The 18,448-nt window shown below is 38.5% G+C and overlaps 2 protein-coding genes across 2 annotated transcripts in view; both read right to left on the bottom strand.

Annotated features, from left to right (window-relative positions):
• Positions 1-194: 194 nt before the first annotated feature.
• LOC128867098 (glutathione S-transferase 1-like) lies at positions 195-893 on the bottom strand. The gene is made up of 3 exons (XM_054108197.1): positions 657-893; positions 393-586; positions 195-333 (listed from the first exon to the last, which is right to left on the bottom strand). The coding sequence occupies exons 1-3, from the start codon at positions 891-893 to the stop codon at positions 195-197; spliced, it is 570 nt and encodes a 189-aa protein (XP_053964172.1).
• The window catches only part of LOC128866374 (DENN domain-containing protein 1A), an 84,814-nt gene continuing 67,140 nt past the window's right edge, over positions 775-18,448 (bottom strand). Inside the window, exons 9-10 of the mRNA XM_054107056.1 lie at positions 985-1,033; positions 775-863 (exon numbers count right to left, since the gene is read on the bottom strand). Of these exons, the coding sequence (XP_053963031.1) occupies positions 998-1,033 (36 nt within the window). The 3' untranslated portion in view covers positions 775-863; positions 985-997. The remainder of the gene's footprint in view (positions 864-984; positions 1,034-18,448) is intronic.

The raw sequence follows: 18,448 nt of genomic DNA, 5'->3' as shown, positions 1-18,448 counted from the left end.
CCGAGTTTATTTTCTGCCATGAAAAAGCTCCTTATCAAAACTATTTGCTGTTGAGGACAGAACTACATGAGAAATATAAACACAGTAATATTAACGTATAAATCATGTGTTTTTGATCATGTGAGGGGCTCCACTGCTAAGTACAACATAAAAATAAAACAAGAAAATATAATATAACTATATATAGCACTTTGTTACATATGCTTCGTCATATTCTCCTCTAAGCAAGTTTGGAAACGTAGATATAGTTGCTGTGCACCTTTTTCGTTGATCTCCTCATAGCCGGGTAACTCCTCCCGCATACGCTGCATCCATGCGCAAATTTTTGCATATCTACAATAAATTTGAAATAGAATAACGAATAAATAACAGATATTGAACAAATTATCCACCTTTTCTCTTCTACCGTCACCAACTTATCCAAAGAAATCAATGTAGTATTTATGGATATATCAGCTAAACTTAATTGCTCGCCAGCCACGTATCTGCTGCGTGACAGAAATGCTTCTAGAATCTCATAGGCATTATGGCACAGTTCTATGCTTTTACGATGATACTCTATGTCGCCATCACGCATTATGCGGTTCTACACGAAGACAAAAAAAGGTTTACTTGGTAAAAGAAGACTTGATTTATTCAATTCAATTTGGTTTTACCACAAAATCTTTGATTACGTGAAAAAGCACCCCGTTCTCATAGTAGAGTCGCTCGTCAACTATGGCACGTTTGATAAAATCTTTCGGATATAAATGTTTGTGTTGACTCTGGCCATATTGATTGACCATATAGGTGATTATTGCATGACTGTCGCACAGCGACACATCTCGATCGACCAGTGTAGGTACGGTGTGACGAGGATTAACCTGAGTATGAAGGTACACAATTATTATCATTAATATTATTATTTATTAAAGAAAATATTATACTAATTAATAGAGTAGACCAACTGAAAAATATTCGAAAAATGTAATTAATTATTTTTACCTTCAAAAACCAATCACTCATATGTTCCTGAGCTGCAAAGTTGATGGGTCTGCAGATGGTAAAAACATAGAAATAAATTGTAGGCTGTAAATTATTCTTATTTCAACATTATTTCTACCAAAGGTGTCAAAAATACATCTTTCGGATTTTCTCTTAATGTTATTCTCTGACTGTAATCATTCATGCTTTGACTTTTTATATAAGAACTTTTCAATTTAGCAGCATAATTTTCATTAAGTTGATGCTAGATTTGAATATACGTACCTGGTATATCTATTTTTACCATGTGATGCTTTCTGATACCTTAACGATTACACAATATACAAATTTTAAATAGCCTTAATATTGAAAGTTCCGTGTGAAGTTGGCAGTCTTCCATCGGACGCGTCTCCAGGTGACGGATAGGGGAATGCTCGTCAGATATGCAGGGTAGGTGGGAAATAAAATACCACCCGTGGACCAAAACATGCAGAGCGGGCGTCTGTCTTGTATCAAGCGGCTCGCTATATAAATGTGACCTTTGTTTGGTAGTCCCCACTGCCTTAAAAAGGGGTTAGTCGTTGGGCTAACAATCCACACTTATGTTAAGAAACGCTCACAACAGCCTCGGATAAATAAAACTGATCATGGTAAACGACTTCAGCAACGAAAAAGGATAAATGATTTGACTCTCGGAACCTGGAACGTTCGAACTCTCCTAAGAGCAGGAGCAATGCAGGAAGCAGCGATGCAAATGAGTAAGTTCCACGTGGATATCTTAGCTCTTCAAGAGCTGCGTTGGAAAGGACAGGGAGAAATCAGGAAAAAAGAAGCGATCAATGTGGCACTGGCTTTCTACTGTCACAAAAAATGTCGAAATACTTCCTTGGCTTTACACCAATAAATTAACGCATATGCTCTCTGCGCATTAAAGGGAAATTTAACAATATATGCTCCCACGGAGGAAGCGGATGACTTGACAAATGACTCTTTCTATGCAATCCTAGAGTCTTCAATGATAAAAACTTGTTCCTATGACACTATCATCGTGTTAGGCGATTTTAACGCACGAATCGGCAAGGGGGAACACTTCAGACGTGTTGCGGGCCCACACTCTCTTCATAATGTGACCTTATGCAATGGAGAAAGGCTCTGTCAGTTCGTAACTAGCACGAATATTTATCTAAGTAGTACTCATTTCCCGCACAAGAACATTCACAAAGGGACGTGGACAATCCCTGGAACCTCTTTATCCAATCAAATTGACCATGTTTTAATATCGAGACGGTGGAAATCCTTAATAACAGACGATCACTCATGCCGAAGTGCAAATATTGATAGCGATAATTTTCTAGTAAAAATAAAATTTAATCCTCGCACAACCATGCACAAGCAAGCAAGAAAAAGGTATAACGAGACCAAAATGGAGCGCAGGACAACTTGCACACCCTACAAACGCCAAAATATTTCAAAACTTATTTCTGCACAAGTATATATGAGCCACACGCCCAGACAATAGCTAAGAAAAATGAAGCTCGGCAAAGAATGCTAAGAAGGCCCACCAGAGCAAGTAAAGAGGCATACAAAGCCGAGAGAATTGTCGCCACTATATTATGCCGCGCCAAGAGCAAGCAGTCGCAAAAGAGGGAACTTGAACAACTCGTGGCGGATTATCACACCAAAGGCATTAGAAAATTTTACAAGCGTGTCAAACAACAAACAAAAGACTTTCTGCCTCGTTTTAACATCTGTAAGGATAAAAACGGAGTTATATTATCTGAAGAAAGTAGAGTTATCGAACGGTGGAAAGAATTCTTTTCAGATCTATATAACCCCGTTACAGCAAGCGCATTATCTCTCATAAACTCTACGCCCGACAATAAAGCGGCGCAGCCGGAACCAACTTTAATGGAACTTGACAAGGCTATTGCTCATACATAGGAGTAACAATAAGGTTCCTGGGGAAGATGACATTCCCATAGAGCTGCTGAAGTACCTCGACGACAACGGACGTAAAGTCCTGCTACAACTCTTTTTAAGAATATGGCACCGAGGCAGCATTCCGGAAGCATGGCGTGTAGGGTTGGTAACTCCTATTCACAAAAATGGAGACAAATTAAACTGTGAAAACTACCGTCGAATCACTCTCCTAAATTCCACATATAAAATCTTTTCTCGAATCTCGCATCCCGGCTAACTGCGGAAGCAGAAAAAACCTTGGGCGAATACCAAGGCGGACTTCGCCCAGGTCGATAAACAACAGATCAAATCTTTATGTTAAAGCAAAATCTTGAAATATGCTATGAACGCAACTTAGACGTACACATCCTGTTCGTCGATTTCAAACAAGCCTTTGATAATAGTATCTTTGATGATGTAGTATCCGCCGAGACAAAATCCCAGAAGCGCTCTCCAACTTGGGTATCAGCGACAAACTTATTCAGTTGGTCATGGCACTAACTAACACCACTGGAAAAGTAATTGTACAACAAGCAGTGTCAAAGCCCTTCGAAATCTCCTGTGGCGTAAAACAAGGCGACGCATTTCCACATCTTTTTCCACATTTTAAGTCGTTTAGTTTAGTTAGAATAAATGAAGGCAAAACTAAATATCTGAAGGTCTCCCGCAGCGAAGAAAGACGAAGTCCTGAAAACATCCAAATCGGGACATTAACCTTTGAAGGTGTTCAGCACTTCAAATATTTGGGAGTGTTAATAAAAAATGACAACAGTAGTAACGACAAGACAGAATAATGGCAGCAAACAAAGTATATTACGCCCACACAAAATTGCTGAGTCCAAACTGCTCACGCGTGAATGTAAACTCCGCCTCTACCAGTCAATAATACTACCGGTGCTGTCCTACGGCTGCGAGTGCTGGACATTGACAAGCAAAGACGAAAGTAGCTTAAGAGTTTTCGAACGAAAAGTACTCCGAGGGGTGTTTGGCCTCATACGCTGCAACGATGGAACGTACCGAATACGCTACAACGATGAGTTGCTAAACTTATGCCAGGGAGAAGACGTCGTGAAATACATTAAATCCCAAAGGCTTCGATGAATAGGGCACACTATGCGCATGGAAGACAGCCGCCCCCCAAAAGTCTTTTTTTATCAACGAATTGTCTAATGACCCGAGCCCGAGGACGTCCAAGGTTAACCTGGCTTGACCAAGCCATAGCCGACCTGAAAAAGCTACGAGTTAGGAGTTGCAGATCTGTTGCTATAAACCATGCAGATTGGAAGAGGATTGTGGATGAAGCTAAATCTCACCCTGAGCTGTAATTGCTACCTGATGATAATGATGATATATATGTATATAAAGCGAGTGCGCCGACTATTTGTTTGATGACCGGAGGTATTTCGTTTTGTCCTCGTTCCCCGCCAGGCCCATTCGCTTTGCCGATTTGCTTCTCCAGTTTGGATGACATACGCCAACAATTGTACGCTCTTATAAAAAATTGTGCCTGAGCGATTAAGTTCTTCGGTTCGTACGATGCTCTCCAACATCAGGTTGAAGAAGTGACACGACAGCGAGTCACCCTGTCTGAAACCTCGTTTGGTATCAAACGGCTCGGAGAGGTCCTTCCCAATTCTGACGGCGCTGCTAGTGTTGAGCAACGTCATCTTGCATAGCCGTATTAGTTTTGTGGGGATACCAAATTCAGACATCGCGGCATGCAGGAAACTTCTTTTCGTACTCTCGAAGTCGACGAAAAGATGGCGTGTGTCGATTTTCCTTTGGCGTATTGTGAATATGCGATGGTAGACTTTCCAAGTCTAAAGCCACACTGATAAGGTCCAATCAGTTGGTTGACGGTGGGCTTCAGCCTTTCACACAATACGCTCGCTAGAACCTTATAGGCGATATTTAGAAGACTAATCCCGCGGTAATTGGCACAAATTGCAGGATCACCCTTCTTATGGATTGGGCAGACCACACTTAAATTCCAATCGGCAGGCATGCTTTCATCCGACCATATTTTGCATAGAAGCTGATGCATGCACCTTACCAGTTCCTCGCCGCCTTGTTTGAATAGCTCAGCCGGCAGTCCGTCGGCGCCCGCGGTTTTGTTGTTCATTAGACGCGCTATCGCTATTCTCACCTCGTCATGGTCGGGTAGCGAAACGACAATTCCGACGTCAACGATTGGGGTATCGAGATCTTCACATTCTCTGTGATAAGCGCAGCTGTCACTATTTAACCCTTTCGGTCCGAACGGGACTTATATGTCCCGGCAATGTTTGAAGATACCTACAATTTTGATGGGACAAAAGACTTTTATTTCACCCATAGCAACTAATAAACATATAAAATAATTTGTATTTCCGTTAGCGGCTTTCCGTACTGAAAGGGTTAATAGGTTCGAGAAATGTTCCCTCCATAATTTAAGAATGCTCTGGACGTCAGTCACCAGATCGCCGTCTTTGCTCTTATAGGAAAACTGTACGCCGCTGAACTTTCTGGTAGAATTTTCGGGCGTTGTTCCTATTGGCCAGCATCTCAAGCTCCTCGCACACGAGCTCTTTCGGCCTCTCGTTTCTTCTGTCGGATAATACGTCTCTCTTCCTTTCTTAGCTCTCTGTAGCGATCCCACATGGCTCGCGTTGCGCCCGATCGCAGCGTGGCTCTATAGGCAGCATCTTTTCTTTCGGCGGCAGCATGACATTCCTCGTCGTACCAACTGTTTTTTCGGGCTTGCCGGAAACCGATTTCTTCTTCGGCGGCGGTACGTAAAGAACGAGAAATGTTGCTCCATTGCCCGTGCATGCCGGTTTGTTGGGCAGTACTCTCAGATAGTAGGAGTGAGAATCGAGTGGTGAATCTTCTGGCTGTCTGTTGTTATTGCAGCTTTTCGATGTCGTACATTCTTTGCGTAGTTAGATGTACGTTTTTCGCTGCACAGAGGCGAGTGCGTAGTTTGGCTGCAACAAGGTAATGATCCGAGTCAAGTTGGGGATTTTTAAGAGGCGGGTCCCAAACCCAGCGCACAACCAGCTACCCTGGAATGTTTCGCCTTCTCACGTTAGCTCACTCCCGAACGGGCGTTCGGAAGCTACCCAGAGGATACTTGGGCTAATCCCGGGAGTTGTGGGCTGCTTGAACTATATGCAGAAGAATCGTCCTGGCCACTCCCAAATGAATGGTGATCAGTAACGTTCCCCACTTGCGTGGACTTCTACATATGGAACCATCCTCCGTTTAATATATTTACGATACGATTTTATGCTCCTTATAGTTTATATACTCACTGATTAGATTAGGAGTAAATAAAATGCCTATATAAATGTGTGTTCTTCAAATTCGTTGCCTCAATCAGATATCTGGTCACGAATTATGACGTCATTCGAACGTGTTCTTAGATGGTAACATTTAGATAGTTCATAATAATAAATATAAAGAAACGAAACAACAACTTTGTACTATCGCAATTTGTTTAAAATCCAAGAGGTTCTACGTTCGAATCTCCGGACAGCAATATTTTTGTATCTATTTATTTGTTTGATTTTCGAATTTTGCCATCAGAAATACGAATTTGTGTTCTGATTGGTGTTATCTGCTACAATTTAGCCCCCACATAATTTATTTCTGAATTTCTCTTTTTTTACCAACTTGTATGTATGTATTGTATATTTATTACTGCTGTAAAAGAGCTGTGGACTCAATATGACTATCAGAAATATGGGAGAATGTTTAGTTCATTACCCACATATTTTGGGCTGATGGGCCGAGGTGAAGGGCGCGTGGCATCATTTATCATAATTCAAATATGTAACAAAAAAGTTGATCCGTTGACTAAATTCGTAGAATTGTTATACATTGGTTTAGTGTAAATAGTTTATTTTTTTGACTCTCAGTTTTTGTATTCTTGATTAATCGTAACTCAGTAAACGTTTTGTTGCTCACTGCGCTTAGTTGCGGCGTCAACAAAGGGCCTGGGAGATGAATTATATAGCAATTATATATTTATACGAGTATATATATGTAATTGGCGCTTACACCCTCTTTGGGTCTTTGGTGGAGCTTTCGGAAGTACACTCGGAGGTTTGCGATTGCTTGCCGAGGAGCGACCGCTATTAGAAAACACTTTTTCTTCATTTTGGTGTTTCCTGAATGGAGATTCGAACCTACGCACTCCGAATGATTGTCACGCACGAACTTATTTGGCTAATACCCGAAAATAGGAGAAGAAAATGGTTTACAACTAAATCAAATATTGAGTTTCGAGTTAGAAGAATCCGCTGAAACTCGAAAATCTTATACGAGTACGAGGTTTGTTAAAAAAATAAGGTGCATTTTCAAATTTTGCGCGCTAGGTACATTCAACTTTCGATTATTATTATTTTTTATGTTGGTTCACTAGTCTAGAAGATATGTTCATGGTTTTAGCAATATAGCATGTTTAGTTTTTAGTGAGATGCATAACTAAGACAAGTGTTTTGCGTGTTCGGCGATTTTCTGATTTTTTGGTCTTGGCTCTTCTGGATTCTTCTATTGGAACGATTGGGTTTTGGTTTCGATGTCATAACCATATACCCAAGATTCGTCACCAGATATGACCCTTTTAAGCAAACCTGGATCATCGATGACGTCATTCCACAATTCCTGAGCGATGCTCATGCGACGTTGTTTTTGGTCAAAATTCAGCAATTTTGGAACGAATTTCGCAGCCACACGCTTCATGCCCAAAATTTCCGAAAAGGCTGCATGGCATGAGCCAACCGATATGCCGACATCCTCAGCAACTTCTCTAATTGTGATTCAAGGATTCTCCATAACAATTTAACAATTTTCTTCACTTTCTCAACATTTTCATCGGTTGTTGATATGCTGGGGCGCAGAGGGGGCGTCGTCATTCACATCTTCTCGACCTTCCGTGAAAAGCTGTACCACTTGTGAACATTTTTTTGATTCAGAGTATTCTCACCGTATACCACTGTCAACATTTCAAGTGTTTTTGAGTACTGAATTCCATTTTTTACACAAAATTTGATGCAACTTCTTTGATCAATTTTTTTCGATAGCAGAAAATCGCCGAACACGCAAAACACTTGTCTTATTTATGGCTCTCACAAACAAACTATAAACATGGTATATTGCTAAAACCATGAACATATCTTCAAGACGAGTGAACCAACATAAAAAATAATAATAATCGAAAGTCGAATGTACCTAGCCCGCGAAATTTGAAAATTCAAAATTAAAAAATTTTTTTTTAACAAACCTCGTATGTACAAATTATTTAGATAAGTGGATTATGAGTGTTTTTGGCATTTGTACCTTATTATTATTATTTATTTTAGTATTCAACTTTATTGAGATTTAAATTACTTAGCTACTGAAGCATCTATAGGAGGTTTAGAAGTGTTCTTTGTTAATAACTTTTGAATGGAGAAAAAACATTTCGTTCCTTAACTGCTCTACACTTTATGCCACCAAGCTCGCCACCTGGGTGAAAAGTCATCCCAGGTGAGCGCAGCATGAGCAATATATGTATGTAGACAGGTGAACCAACTGTCCAACTCTGTATACGTTCTGCATTGTTCGGAGATAGACTGGCACTGAATTAGCTTTTCGCACAGTTGTTCACACTTATTTTACTACTGGGCATACACACACATACACAACTGCATTTGCGCGTGTTGCGATAGTAAATCACCAAACACACAACCACTTCTGGAGATAAAGAAATTGTTAGAAAAGAGCAGCTCTCTGATATAGGAGTAAGAGATTATACGTCTCTTATGATAACTTGTCACGTTTCTCAAATCATTTTTGAAACCTTATACATTTTTTTTATTCTGTGATTGAATATTGAAAAATGCTAATTATTATTTTCACTTTATTTATTTGTTTCATTTATGCATCAGGCGTTTGCCCTTCTGACTTTGACCGAGTACCAACATAAACACTGTATTTTGAATATTTGGCAGTATGCACACAAAGAAATTCGCGTATTTACGTATCTATAAATGAATGAATGTAGATTTACGCGCGCGTGCGTTTTTCGTCACTCACTTTAATTCGACATTTAGTCCAATTAATTTGGATGTCAGCAATGCGGCTCTGGAGGGCGAGCTGAATAGCGCATAATACAAAATTGGACGCACTGACATTTCGAAATTAGTTAAAATTATCCACGATTGTTAATGGTGGAGCTGTGGCCAACCAGCCTGCGTGTGTGCTACTAAATACTTTAGCAGTGACGGACAATTGATAACGCCATTGTGGCTGTGGGCGATCGCTATGTACTCCAAAGCACTATGTCTGATATTTTGATATAAAGAGCTACAATTAATAACAGATTGGCTCTTTTGTTAAGAGAAACAATCAAAAGTAATGAGTTGAGAGGTGGAGTAAAATAGGGGCTATTTGAGTGCGGGTATTATGGGTTGGTGATTTGTTTAATATTAATGCTTAATTTTATTGGGCTTTCTGTAAACGTTCCTAAATGGTTGATTAATTAAAAAAAATTAAATTTCTTTATAGGCACACATTGTATGGTACAGACAGGGCCGTGGAGAGAGTATTCGGGCCCCGGGGGAAACTTGAGATGCGGGCCCCTTTTATTTATCAAAATGCGTATTATGTTATAGTGATATAGCATTTAAACATTGAAAAACTCATTGATAAAATTTTTGATAGAATTAATTATGAAATATTGATTAAAATGAATTTTAGAAAACTCTTCAGCAGATCTTTAATTCTTTACTTTAATTCTTTATCAACGTAAGGACAAATTGCTTTAAAGAATAACTACGTTTCAAAATTGGTCTTCATTTAAAATACAACTATCTAAATTTTATCTAATCATCACTATAATTATTAATTACCTTATAAATCAGTAGCATAAAATGTTCCATTTTAATAAGAGCTCAATAATATACACTTTTGTATCACCATATTATATTTATTCTTCGTAATCGTGATCATAACATTCGATATGGGGACACCAAAAAAAGTCTGTGACGGAACTCTTATTTACTATATTTTTTCAAGCAGGAAATTTCTTGGAATTACCCTCGAGTCCGGGCCCCTCTGAAAACTGCGGGCCCCGGGGAAAAAGTACCCGATGCCCCTCCCTCTCGTCGGGCCTGGGCACAGAAATTAATATCTATAGCCGATAAAGTATAATAATTTAATTCAATATATTTAATCCTAAATTTTTTATTGAATCTAGTGTGTTTGATAGATGTACGAGGTGTGTTCAAAAAGTATTGCGAGTATTTGTGTTTTTTCAAAAATTATTCATTTATTTATTAACATCTATTTTGTCCCCTTCAAAGTAATCCCCATGAGATATTATGCACTTGAGCCAACGTTTTTTCCTTTCGAAGCACTTCAAAAAATCATTTTTTTATCTTGTTCAGATCTTCCTTCGATGCCGTCTTTATCTCGCCAATCGTAGCGTAGCGTCGTCCTTTCGTGGGCCTCTTCAGTTTCGGGAACAAGAAAAAGTCACAGGGGTCCAGATTTTGGGAATACGGTGGCTGTGACATCATTAGTTTGCTGTTTTTGGCCAAAAAGTCGCGCACAAGCAACGATGTGTGAGCAGGGGCGTTATCGTGAGGCAAGAGCCAATTTTTGTTCTTCCACAAATCCGGGCGTTTCTGCTGGATTGCTTCGCGCAAATTGCGCATAACGTGCAGATAATATTCCTTTTTGACCGTTTTACCCTGTGGCAAGAACTCATGATGCACAACGCCCCTGCAATCGAAGAAAACGGCAAGCAAAACTTTTACATTCGACCGAACTTAGCGCCCTTTTTTCGGTCTTGGTTCGTGCGGCAGCTTCCATTGAGGTGATTGAGCTTTGGTTTCCACGTCATAAGCATAAACCCACGATTCGTCATCAGTTATGACCCTCTGGAGCAAATTTGGGTCGTCGCGGGCAGAGTCCAGCATCTAATTAGCAATGTTCATGCGATGCTGCTTTTGGTCGAAATTGAGCAGTTTTGGTACGACTTTTGCGGCGACCCGTCTCATGCCCAAATCATTGAAAAAAAAGCGAATGGCACGAGCCAATCGATATGTCTAGGTCCTCAGCAACTGCTCTCACGGTGATTCGACAATTGGCCAATACCATTTTCTTCATCTCATCAATTTTTTCGTCTGTTGTGGAAGTGTTCGGACGTCCGGCACGCTTTTCGTCGTTCACATCTTCTCGGCCTTCTGAGAACATTTTGTACCATCAATAAACGTTGCTTTGGTCCAAAGTAGCTTTTTCGTATGACACAGTCAACATTCGGAATGCATCCGCGCACTTAATTTCTTTGATCCATCTTTTTGAACAGGTAAAAATCGAAGACGAGCCGAAACACATGCAAGCAATGCAGCTGTCAACAATTAACTGAACATTCAATATGGCCAAACTCGTCGGCATGGGTGAGAGACGTGAGTACCAACATATCTCCACAAAAAAATCGAAATTCGAATATACGTAACCTGCGAAAATTCAAAATTCGCGATACTTTTTGAACACACCTCGTATATTTGTACGTTAGGGTGCGACCAGAGTGAGCGCTGAAAGCTGAGCCGAGATTGTCAGTGCGATAAAACTGATTACATACAAGTCAATACAAATAAGCTTGTGTATAACACAGTGAGCGCCGACAAGAGCAGAGAGCAAAGCCGATGAGTGCGAGAAAACAGTTTCAAAGCGTTTTGCTCGCTTTTTTGGATTGTTGATGTTTACTTTTTAGAGTGCAATTGTGTTTTTAACACACTTTTATTAGGTCGGGTTGTATGTATGTATGTATGTATGTATGTAACGGAATCTTTGAGCTTAATTTTCACTGGCTTCTAAAAATCTGATCGACTTGAAATTTTGCACACCTATCAAGGACCGATGACAATGCAATAATTTGATAAAAGTTTCCCATTATCCTTATTAGGATTGCCAGGATTAATATTTTCTTTTTTTACCTGTGGGCAAAAAGTAAGGTGAATTTGGTTGTAAAATGAAAAATCTTTATTTATTCTTGTAAATCAATTTCATCCCCTTCAAAATAATCCCCTCTCGATAAAATACACCTATGCCAACGATTTTTCCAATCCCCGAAACATGCCAAATAGTCCATTTCCGGTATAGCCATCAGCACCTTCTTCGATTCAGCTTCTATCTCCTCAACCGACTCGAAACGCGTTCCCCGGAGTGGCCTCTTGAGTTTTGGGAATAGCCAGAAGTCACACGGAGCCAAATCATGCGAATACGGTGGTTGCGGAACGATATGCGTGGAATTTTTGGCGAAATGGTCACGAAGAACGAGTGCAGTGTGAGACGGTGCATTATCATGATGCAAAAACCAAGAGTTGTTGGCCCATAATTCTGGTCTTTTTAGATGAATTGCTTCACGTAATAAACAGAATTTCAGCGCTGATTCTCGCATTCACTGTGTTATATACAAATTTTCTTCTCGCATGAAAATAAGCGTCAATAAGCTCGGCTCGGCTCCGCTCGGCATCAGCGTTCACTCTGGTCGCACCCTTAGCATCGCTCTCGGTACAAGAAAAAATTCCGTACTGTTTTTCCAATTATAAAATTCATTATTTTTTAAGACTTTCGCCAAAATATTTCGGAAAAGTATTAGGATTTTCGTAATCTGGACTGTTTTAAAACCACCTCCGAAAATCTCATTATATTAATTCCGTTGATAAAATTGATATGGGAACTTCCACAGAAAAGTCTACCTTAACCGGAAACCTAGACTATGATTAAACAAAAAAAATTGCTTGATTTATTAAAGAAAACTATTTAAATATCATAAAAGTAATATTTTCAAAATTTTCCTTAATTGCGTTCTTGAGTTATCAGAACACAAATTTCATGTTCACTTGGTGATCAGTTTTTTTATTTACAAGAGCGTTTTCCCTTTGCTGTTTAAATTTCTATGAGTAACTCTGCAATTCAACTCTAATAGCTACAATTTGGCAATAACAACAAATAGGCGTAAAACCAATGTAAAAGAGCAGTGGCGTTTCAATTGACGGTAAATTTTGCATTTACTTTTAAAAGATATTCATCAATAACGTCACGCCATACAGATGCTATTTAGTCTTATTATAACTGCGCTGGCGATTGTAGATGCAAATAATTTGGTATTTTAATAAAAGTTGATAAAGTTTACAAATTAAATTAAAAATTACGCCGTTTAAGCAAGGAATTTCTGTCGTATTGAGCTTCAAAGTTTCGTAACGTCACGCCATATTGTAAGTAATTTTCTCGATAGGTGATGGCTTTTTCTGAATTATAATTCAATCATGTCTTATTTAGATGGATTCTTCGAGTAACTGTAAAAAATACTCAAAGTGTTATAGGGAAAAACTAAAAACTGACCCACTGAGGCGGGAGAGAAGCCGTTTAAAAGCAAAAGAGAGGGCATCAAAGTACAGAAAAAGGTTAGAATCCAGCAAGCATAAAAGTGATGCAATAAGAAAACAAAATTGTTAAAGACAACAAGCATTTCGCCTGAGAAAGAAAAATGAATGTGCCCAAGAATATAGCCCAGAAGCCAATCAGCCCTATAAATGCAGGCAAACAATAGGAAAGGCATTAAAAAAAACCAAAAGTGCTTTGCCGGCCGACCCACAGAAAAGAAGGTATATTGTTGATTTGTTATACAAAAAATATGGTACATTATCATTGAAGAACGAATCTAAATCGGCAATACCAGAAAAAAACAGTTTGTCGTAGACTTTTACTCAAGAGATGATATTAGTGTCCAAGCCGCAGGTAGAAAGGACACATTGATTGTCGATGGGGAAGTAGTGGCCAAGCGTTTTATGGTGCTATCTGTTGCTGAGTCGTACGAACTCTACAAATTGGAGAAAACTACTAACTTCGTTAGCAAGTCTGCATTTTACGAATTGCGACCAAAACATATGCAACTATCATGCAAGATACCACATAATATGTGTGTTTGTAAGCATCATGCCAATTTTGCATTTGTTTTGGAAAGCAGTGCGGATTTTAATTGAAAAATGTCTCGAATCTGCTTGTTGCAACATTAAAAACGAAAAATGTATTATGAACAAGTGCAAACATTGTGTTCAGGATGTAATAAATGAATTAGTTCCCTTAAAATATTGGCCATTGATGGATGAATCTGTTAAATGGAAACATTGGCGCAAAGTTGAAGACCGCATTGCTTTGACATACACCGAAGGATCTTTGTCTGATCTTTTGTACGAACTAGATGCCTTTTGTTTAAACGCCACTTTTTTATTACTGCGTTTTCACATAAAAGTGTTGTATAATAATAAAATTAACTTGGAATATTTAAATAAACAAACTCGTATTTTTGAAATAAAATTCATGTTTTATTTTTAAACGTCAAAAGTTATGTGCCTATTTATTTGGTTTATTTTCTCAAAACATCAAAATCACAGCGCTATCCCGAATTGAATATCTACATACACCCCTTCTATTTGAAATTTGTACAAAAAATGTAAAAATTGCTATATCAACAAAAAAATAATTTATATAAATTTCAGTAACATAACGCCAGGTAACGTCACGCCAGACTTTGTGTGGTAAAAAAAAAAACCGAAGCCATTTTTTTAACATAGGAAATTGGAATGTGAACCTGAAATATTTAAATATCCTCACAAAAAGTTTCACTCGAATAGTTCTACAAAATTCGAAGAATTATGCTTTTTCAAAATTCAAGATAAGGGGGACTTCCGTGTTTTGTAACGTCACGCCAGCCTATATATTAGCTTATATTATTTAGTGTCGTTAATAAATTTCGGTAACTTGTTTACTAAAATAAAGTCCCCTTTATTACAATGCAACTATTCATATAAAATGTTTCGAAATGTTAAGTAAAGCATTTTTTTTTGACATTTAGTCATACAAATGTCACGTCACGCCAGTTTGGAAACACCCATATATGTATGTCTTACCATCTGAGGCGATTTTTTGGAAAAAATATTTTTCATTGGTCTTCAGTCGGTTCAGCTCAGTAAATTTGATGACGCGCCCTAAGGACATACATACATATAAGTGGCACACAATTAGATTTAAAGTAAATGTTAAAAAATGTCTACTGAAAGTTGATTATAATGTAAACTTTTTGCATTCAGCTTGATCCTGCAGGATTTAAGAGCTACGACGCCATATGGAAAATAAATTAAGAAAAAATTCTTAATAATTTTAATATTTCTTTCAAAAAAATTTCATATATCTATGTAATGCAATGAGTTGATGTGTGGAGTACTCCGATGTGGTGTTGATTAAAAATACAGATAGATGCTATTAAAGAATTCCGAAAATGATCCATTCAAATAATCGCAACAGATACCATCCGATATCAATCAATCATTGAATTAAAAAAATATTTATCAGGCTTCTCAGAAGACGATTAAATGGGGCGATTTCACTATTTTGGCGCATTTTCAGAAAAAAGCCACTGCTGTCCCGAAAAATTGTGCAAAACAGTTAACCTTCGCCAGAGCCCATCAAGAAAAAGGCCTACATTTGTGGAGCAACGTGTTGTAGAGTGACGAAACGAATATCAGCAGGGTAGAACCAGATGCCATTGTTCCAAAGGCCAAGGATTAATCCAATGTTCACCAGAAGACAGTCAAACACGGAGGCGAATACATGGTTTAAGGTGCATTTTCTTGGCATGGCGCAGGCTGCTCTTACGAATAAAATTTGGTTGGGTTACGACGTGCCTCTGGCAAATGGGCTTCTGAATGGCAAATACTTTTCATAGAAACGTTTTTCAAGATATTAGCTGGGGTTCGTCTTTAGTTGACCGAGATTCATTAATGAAAGCCAAAGTACTCACACACGGATGCTCCCAGCGGAAGTATTAGAAGAAAAACGGGAAGGGAGGTTGAATATTACATAGTTAAATCCTCTTCAAACTTCCCTCACTCCTGACTGAGAAGTTTGTCAAGGTATAGAGAATGTAGCTAATTCATTATCCATATACCTGACGCAAAGATTAGCCACTTTAGTCAAGTGAAAGTCTAAGAGAAAATGCTCTGAATTATCATCTTTTGTAGTAGCCATATGTATATTAGCCCCATGCGTCCTGATTTGTAATTATCTAACCAGAAATTGTAGCTCATTTCTCCTCATTTGGATAAGAAATTACACTAACACCCTATTACATATTTACAAAAAGCACTTACTTGTTACGACGTTAGTTTGTACCAATGTCCTCCAGATGCTTTCTGAAATCTTCTAAAACAGATTCAACACATATCCATTTTCCATTAGAAGTTATTGTATACTGACGCTGTTCGCATTTTTCCCCCAAGGGCACACCTAGCATATGCACCATACATTATTTGGGGCCGGTAGCAAGGAATATAGCTCTAATAACAGTCCAGAAGTCCGCTCGCCGTGCGATAGCTCATGGAATTCAGCCGATATATAATATCTTCGTTATTATTTCATTTCTTACAGACTAATTCACTTAATTAAATGCGGTAAACAGATAAAGATATTTATTTACAAAAAGTGAATAACGAAGATATATAGTTTCATAGTAGATATTCAATAGAACCGATGAACCCTTCTCCTTCGTATTCTAAAAAATGATGTTTATTCCAAATTTGTTGAGATTTATTGTACAGTGGCTGGTAAAAAAGTTTAAATGCTACTGCAGCAAATATGATACTTCATTGCGTATATGCAGTGTAGGACGAAAAGCCTAAAAAACTTGATCGCATACTATATACAGGGTGGGCCATATAGCGTTTGCTTTTTGAACCACCTATTTTTTTGAGAATGGTAACACAAATGACATGTCAAATGTGTTCATAATTTACTTAAAGGTTTGACATTTACGAAATGGGACGCTATACGCTTGAACAAAATTGGGAAATATTGAAAACCTATTTCCAAAGTGGTGAGTCTTCTTCTTCTTTTTTGATGCAGCTCATTTTCACATCGGTAGCTACGTCAATATGCAAAATTGTCGGATTTGGGGCTCAGAAAATCCACACGTTACTGTAGAGAAGCAAATGCATCCACAACGAGTCACTGTTTGGTGCGGTTTTTGGTCTGGCGGCATCATCGGGCCATTTCTTTTCGAAAATGAGCGAGGAGCCGCGGTTACAGTAAATGGCGAGCGTTACCGTGGCATGCTCAACGAGTTGTTTCCAAAAATTGAAATGGACGCCATTTGGTTTCAACGGGACGGTGCAACTTGTCACACTGCCAAAATTACACTCGAACTTTTGGCTACGGTTTTTGAAAACCGTATAATCAGCCGGAATTCCGATATCAATTGGCCGCCTCGGAGCTGTGATTTAAGCCCGTTGGACTATTTTTTGTGGGGAGCCGTTAAGGACAAATGCTATGCGAACCATCCAGAGACGATTGATGTTTTAAAACACGAAATCGAAGTTACCATTCATGAAATTGGAGCCCAAACAATCGAAAATGTGCTTAACAATTGAGTTGATCGAATGGCCTACTGTAAAGCCAGTCATGGCAGTCATTTGAACGGTATTATTTTTTATTCATAAATGACAATGTTCAATCTTCAAAATAAAAAAAGTTTGAAAAAATATTGATTAGTGTTTTTTTTATAGCCGATTCAAAAAGCAAATTTTACATGGCCCACTCTGTATATACATATATAATTGGCGCGTACACCCTTTTTGGGTTTTTGGCCGAGCTCCTCCTTCTATTTGTGGTGTGCGTCTTGATGTTGTTCCACAAATGGAGGGACCTACAGTTTCAAGCCGACTCCGAACGGCAGATATTTTTATGAGGAGCTTTTTCATAGCAGAAATACACTCGGAGGTTTGCCATTGCCTGCCGAGGGGCGACCGCTATTAGAAAAATGTTTTTCTTAATTTGGTGTTTCACCGAGATTCGAACCTACGTTCTCTCTGTGAATTCCGAATGGTAGTCACGCACCAACCCATTCGGCTACAGCGGTCGCATACTAGGAGCAGCTAAATTAATTGGATCTTTGACTTATGAACAACCAAGCACTCCTAATAATAACGAAAATACAGAAAATAACAAGATTGAATTAGACGTTATGAAACGACATAATGGAAAGTTTTCAATGGCAATAGTAGTTTATGCGTGAGTACCTTTTGGTGAGTTCGGGAAACTAGCTGTATACATGAAACATTAAATTTAGAAAACGGGTTTTTCTTATAGCGGTCGCCCCTAGGCAGACAATAGTAAAGCTATGAGTACGAGTCTACCATGAAAAATTCCCTCATAAAAACCATTTGGCATTCGGAGTCGGCATAGAATTGTAGAAACTTGGAGAAACACCCAACAAAGGATGTATGTACGTATCAATTATATAATTTGTACGAAATTTTTAAAGCCAAATATTGTTATACGTGGCAAATCAAGCAGCTGGCCGGTTTCCTATAGCTAATATACTTTTTATTAAAATCTGTCTATTTTATATTTCTACTAAAAAAAACTTTTTCTGTTTCCACATATCACAAAATTTTATTGAGAAATTTTAAATTTAGCTATTTAATTTCCCTATCGA

The sequence above is a fragment of the Anastrepha ludens genome, chromosome 6 (genome assembly GCF_028408465.1).
Source record: "Anastrepha ludens isolate Willacy chromosome 6, idAnaLude1.1, whole genome shotgun sequence".
In the NCBI taxonomy this organism is placed as follows: domain Eukaryota; kingdom Metazoa; phylum Arthropoda; class Insecta; order Diptera; family Tephritidae; genus Anastrepha; species Anastrepha ludens.
Note: the sequence above shows the minus strand (reverse complement) of the source record. Positions and strands in the feature narration are given on the sequence as shown.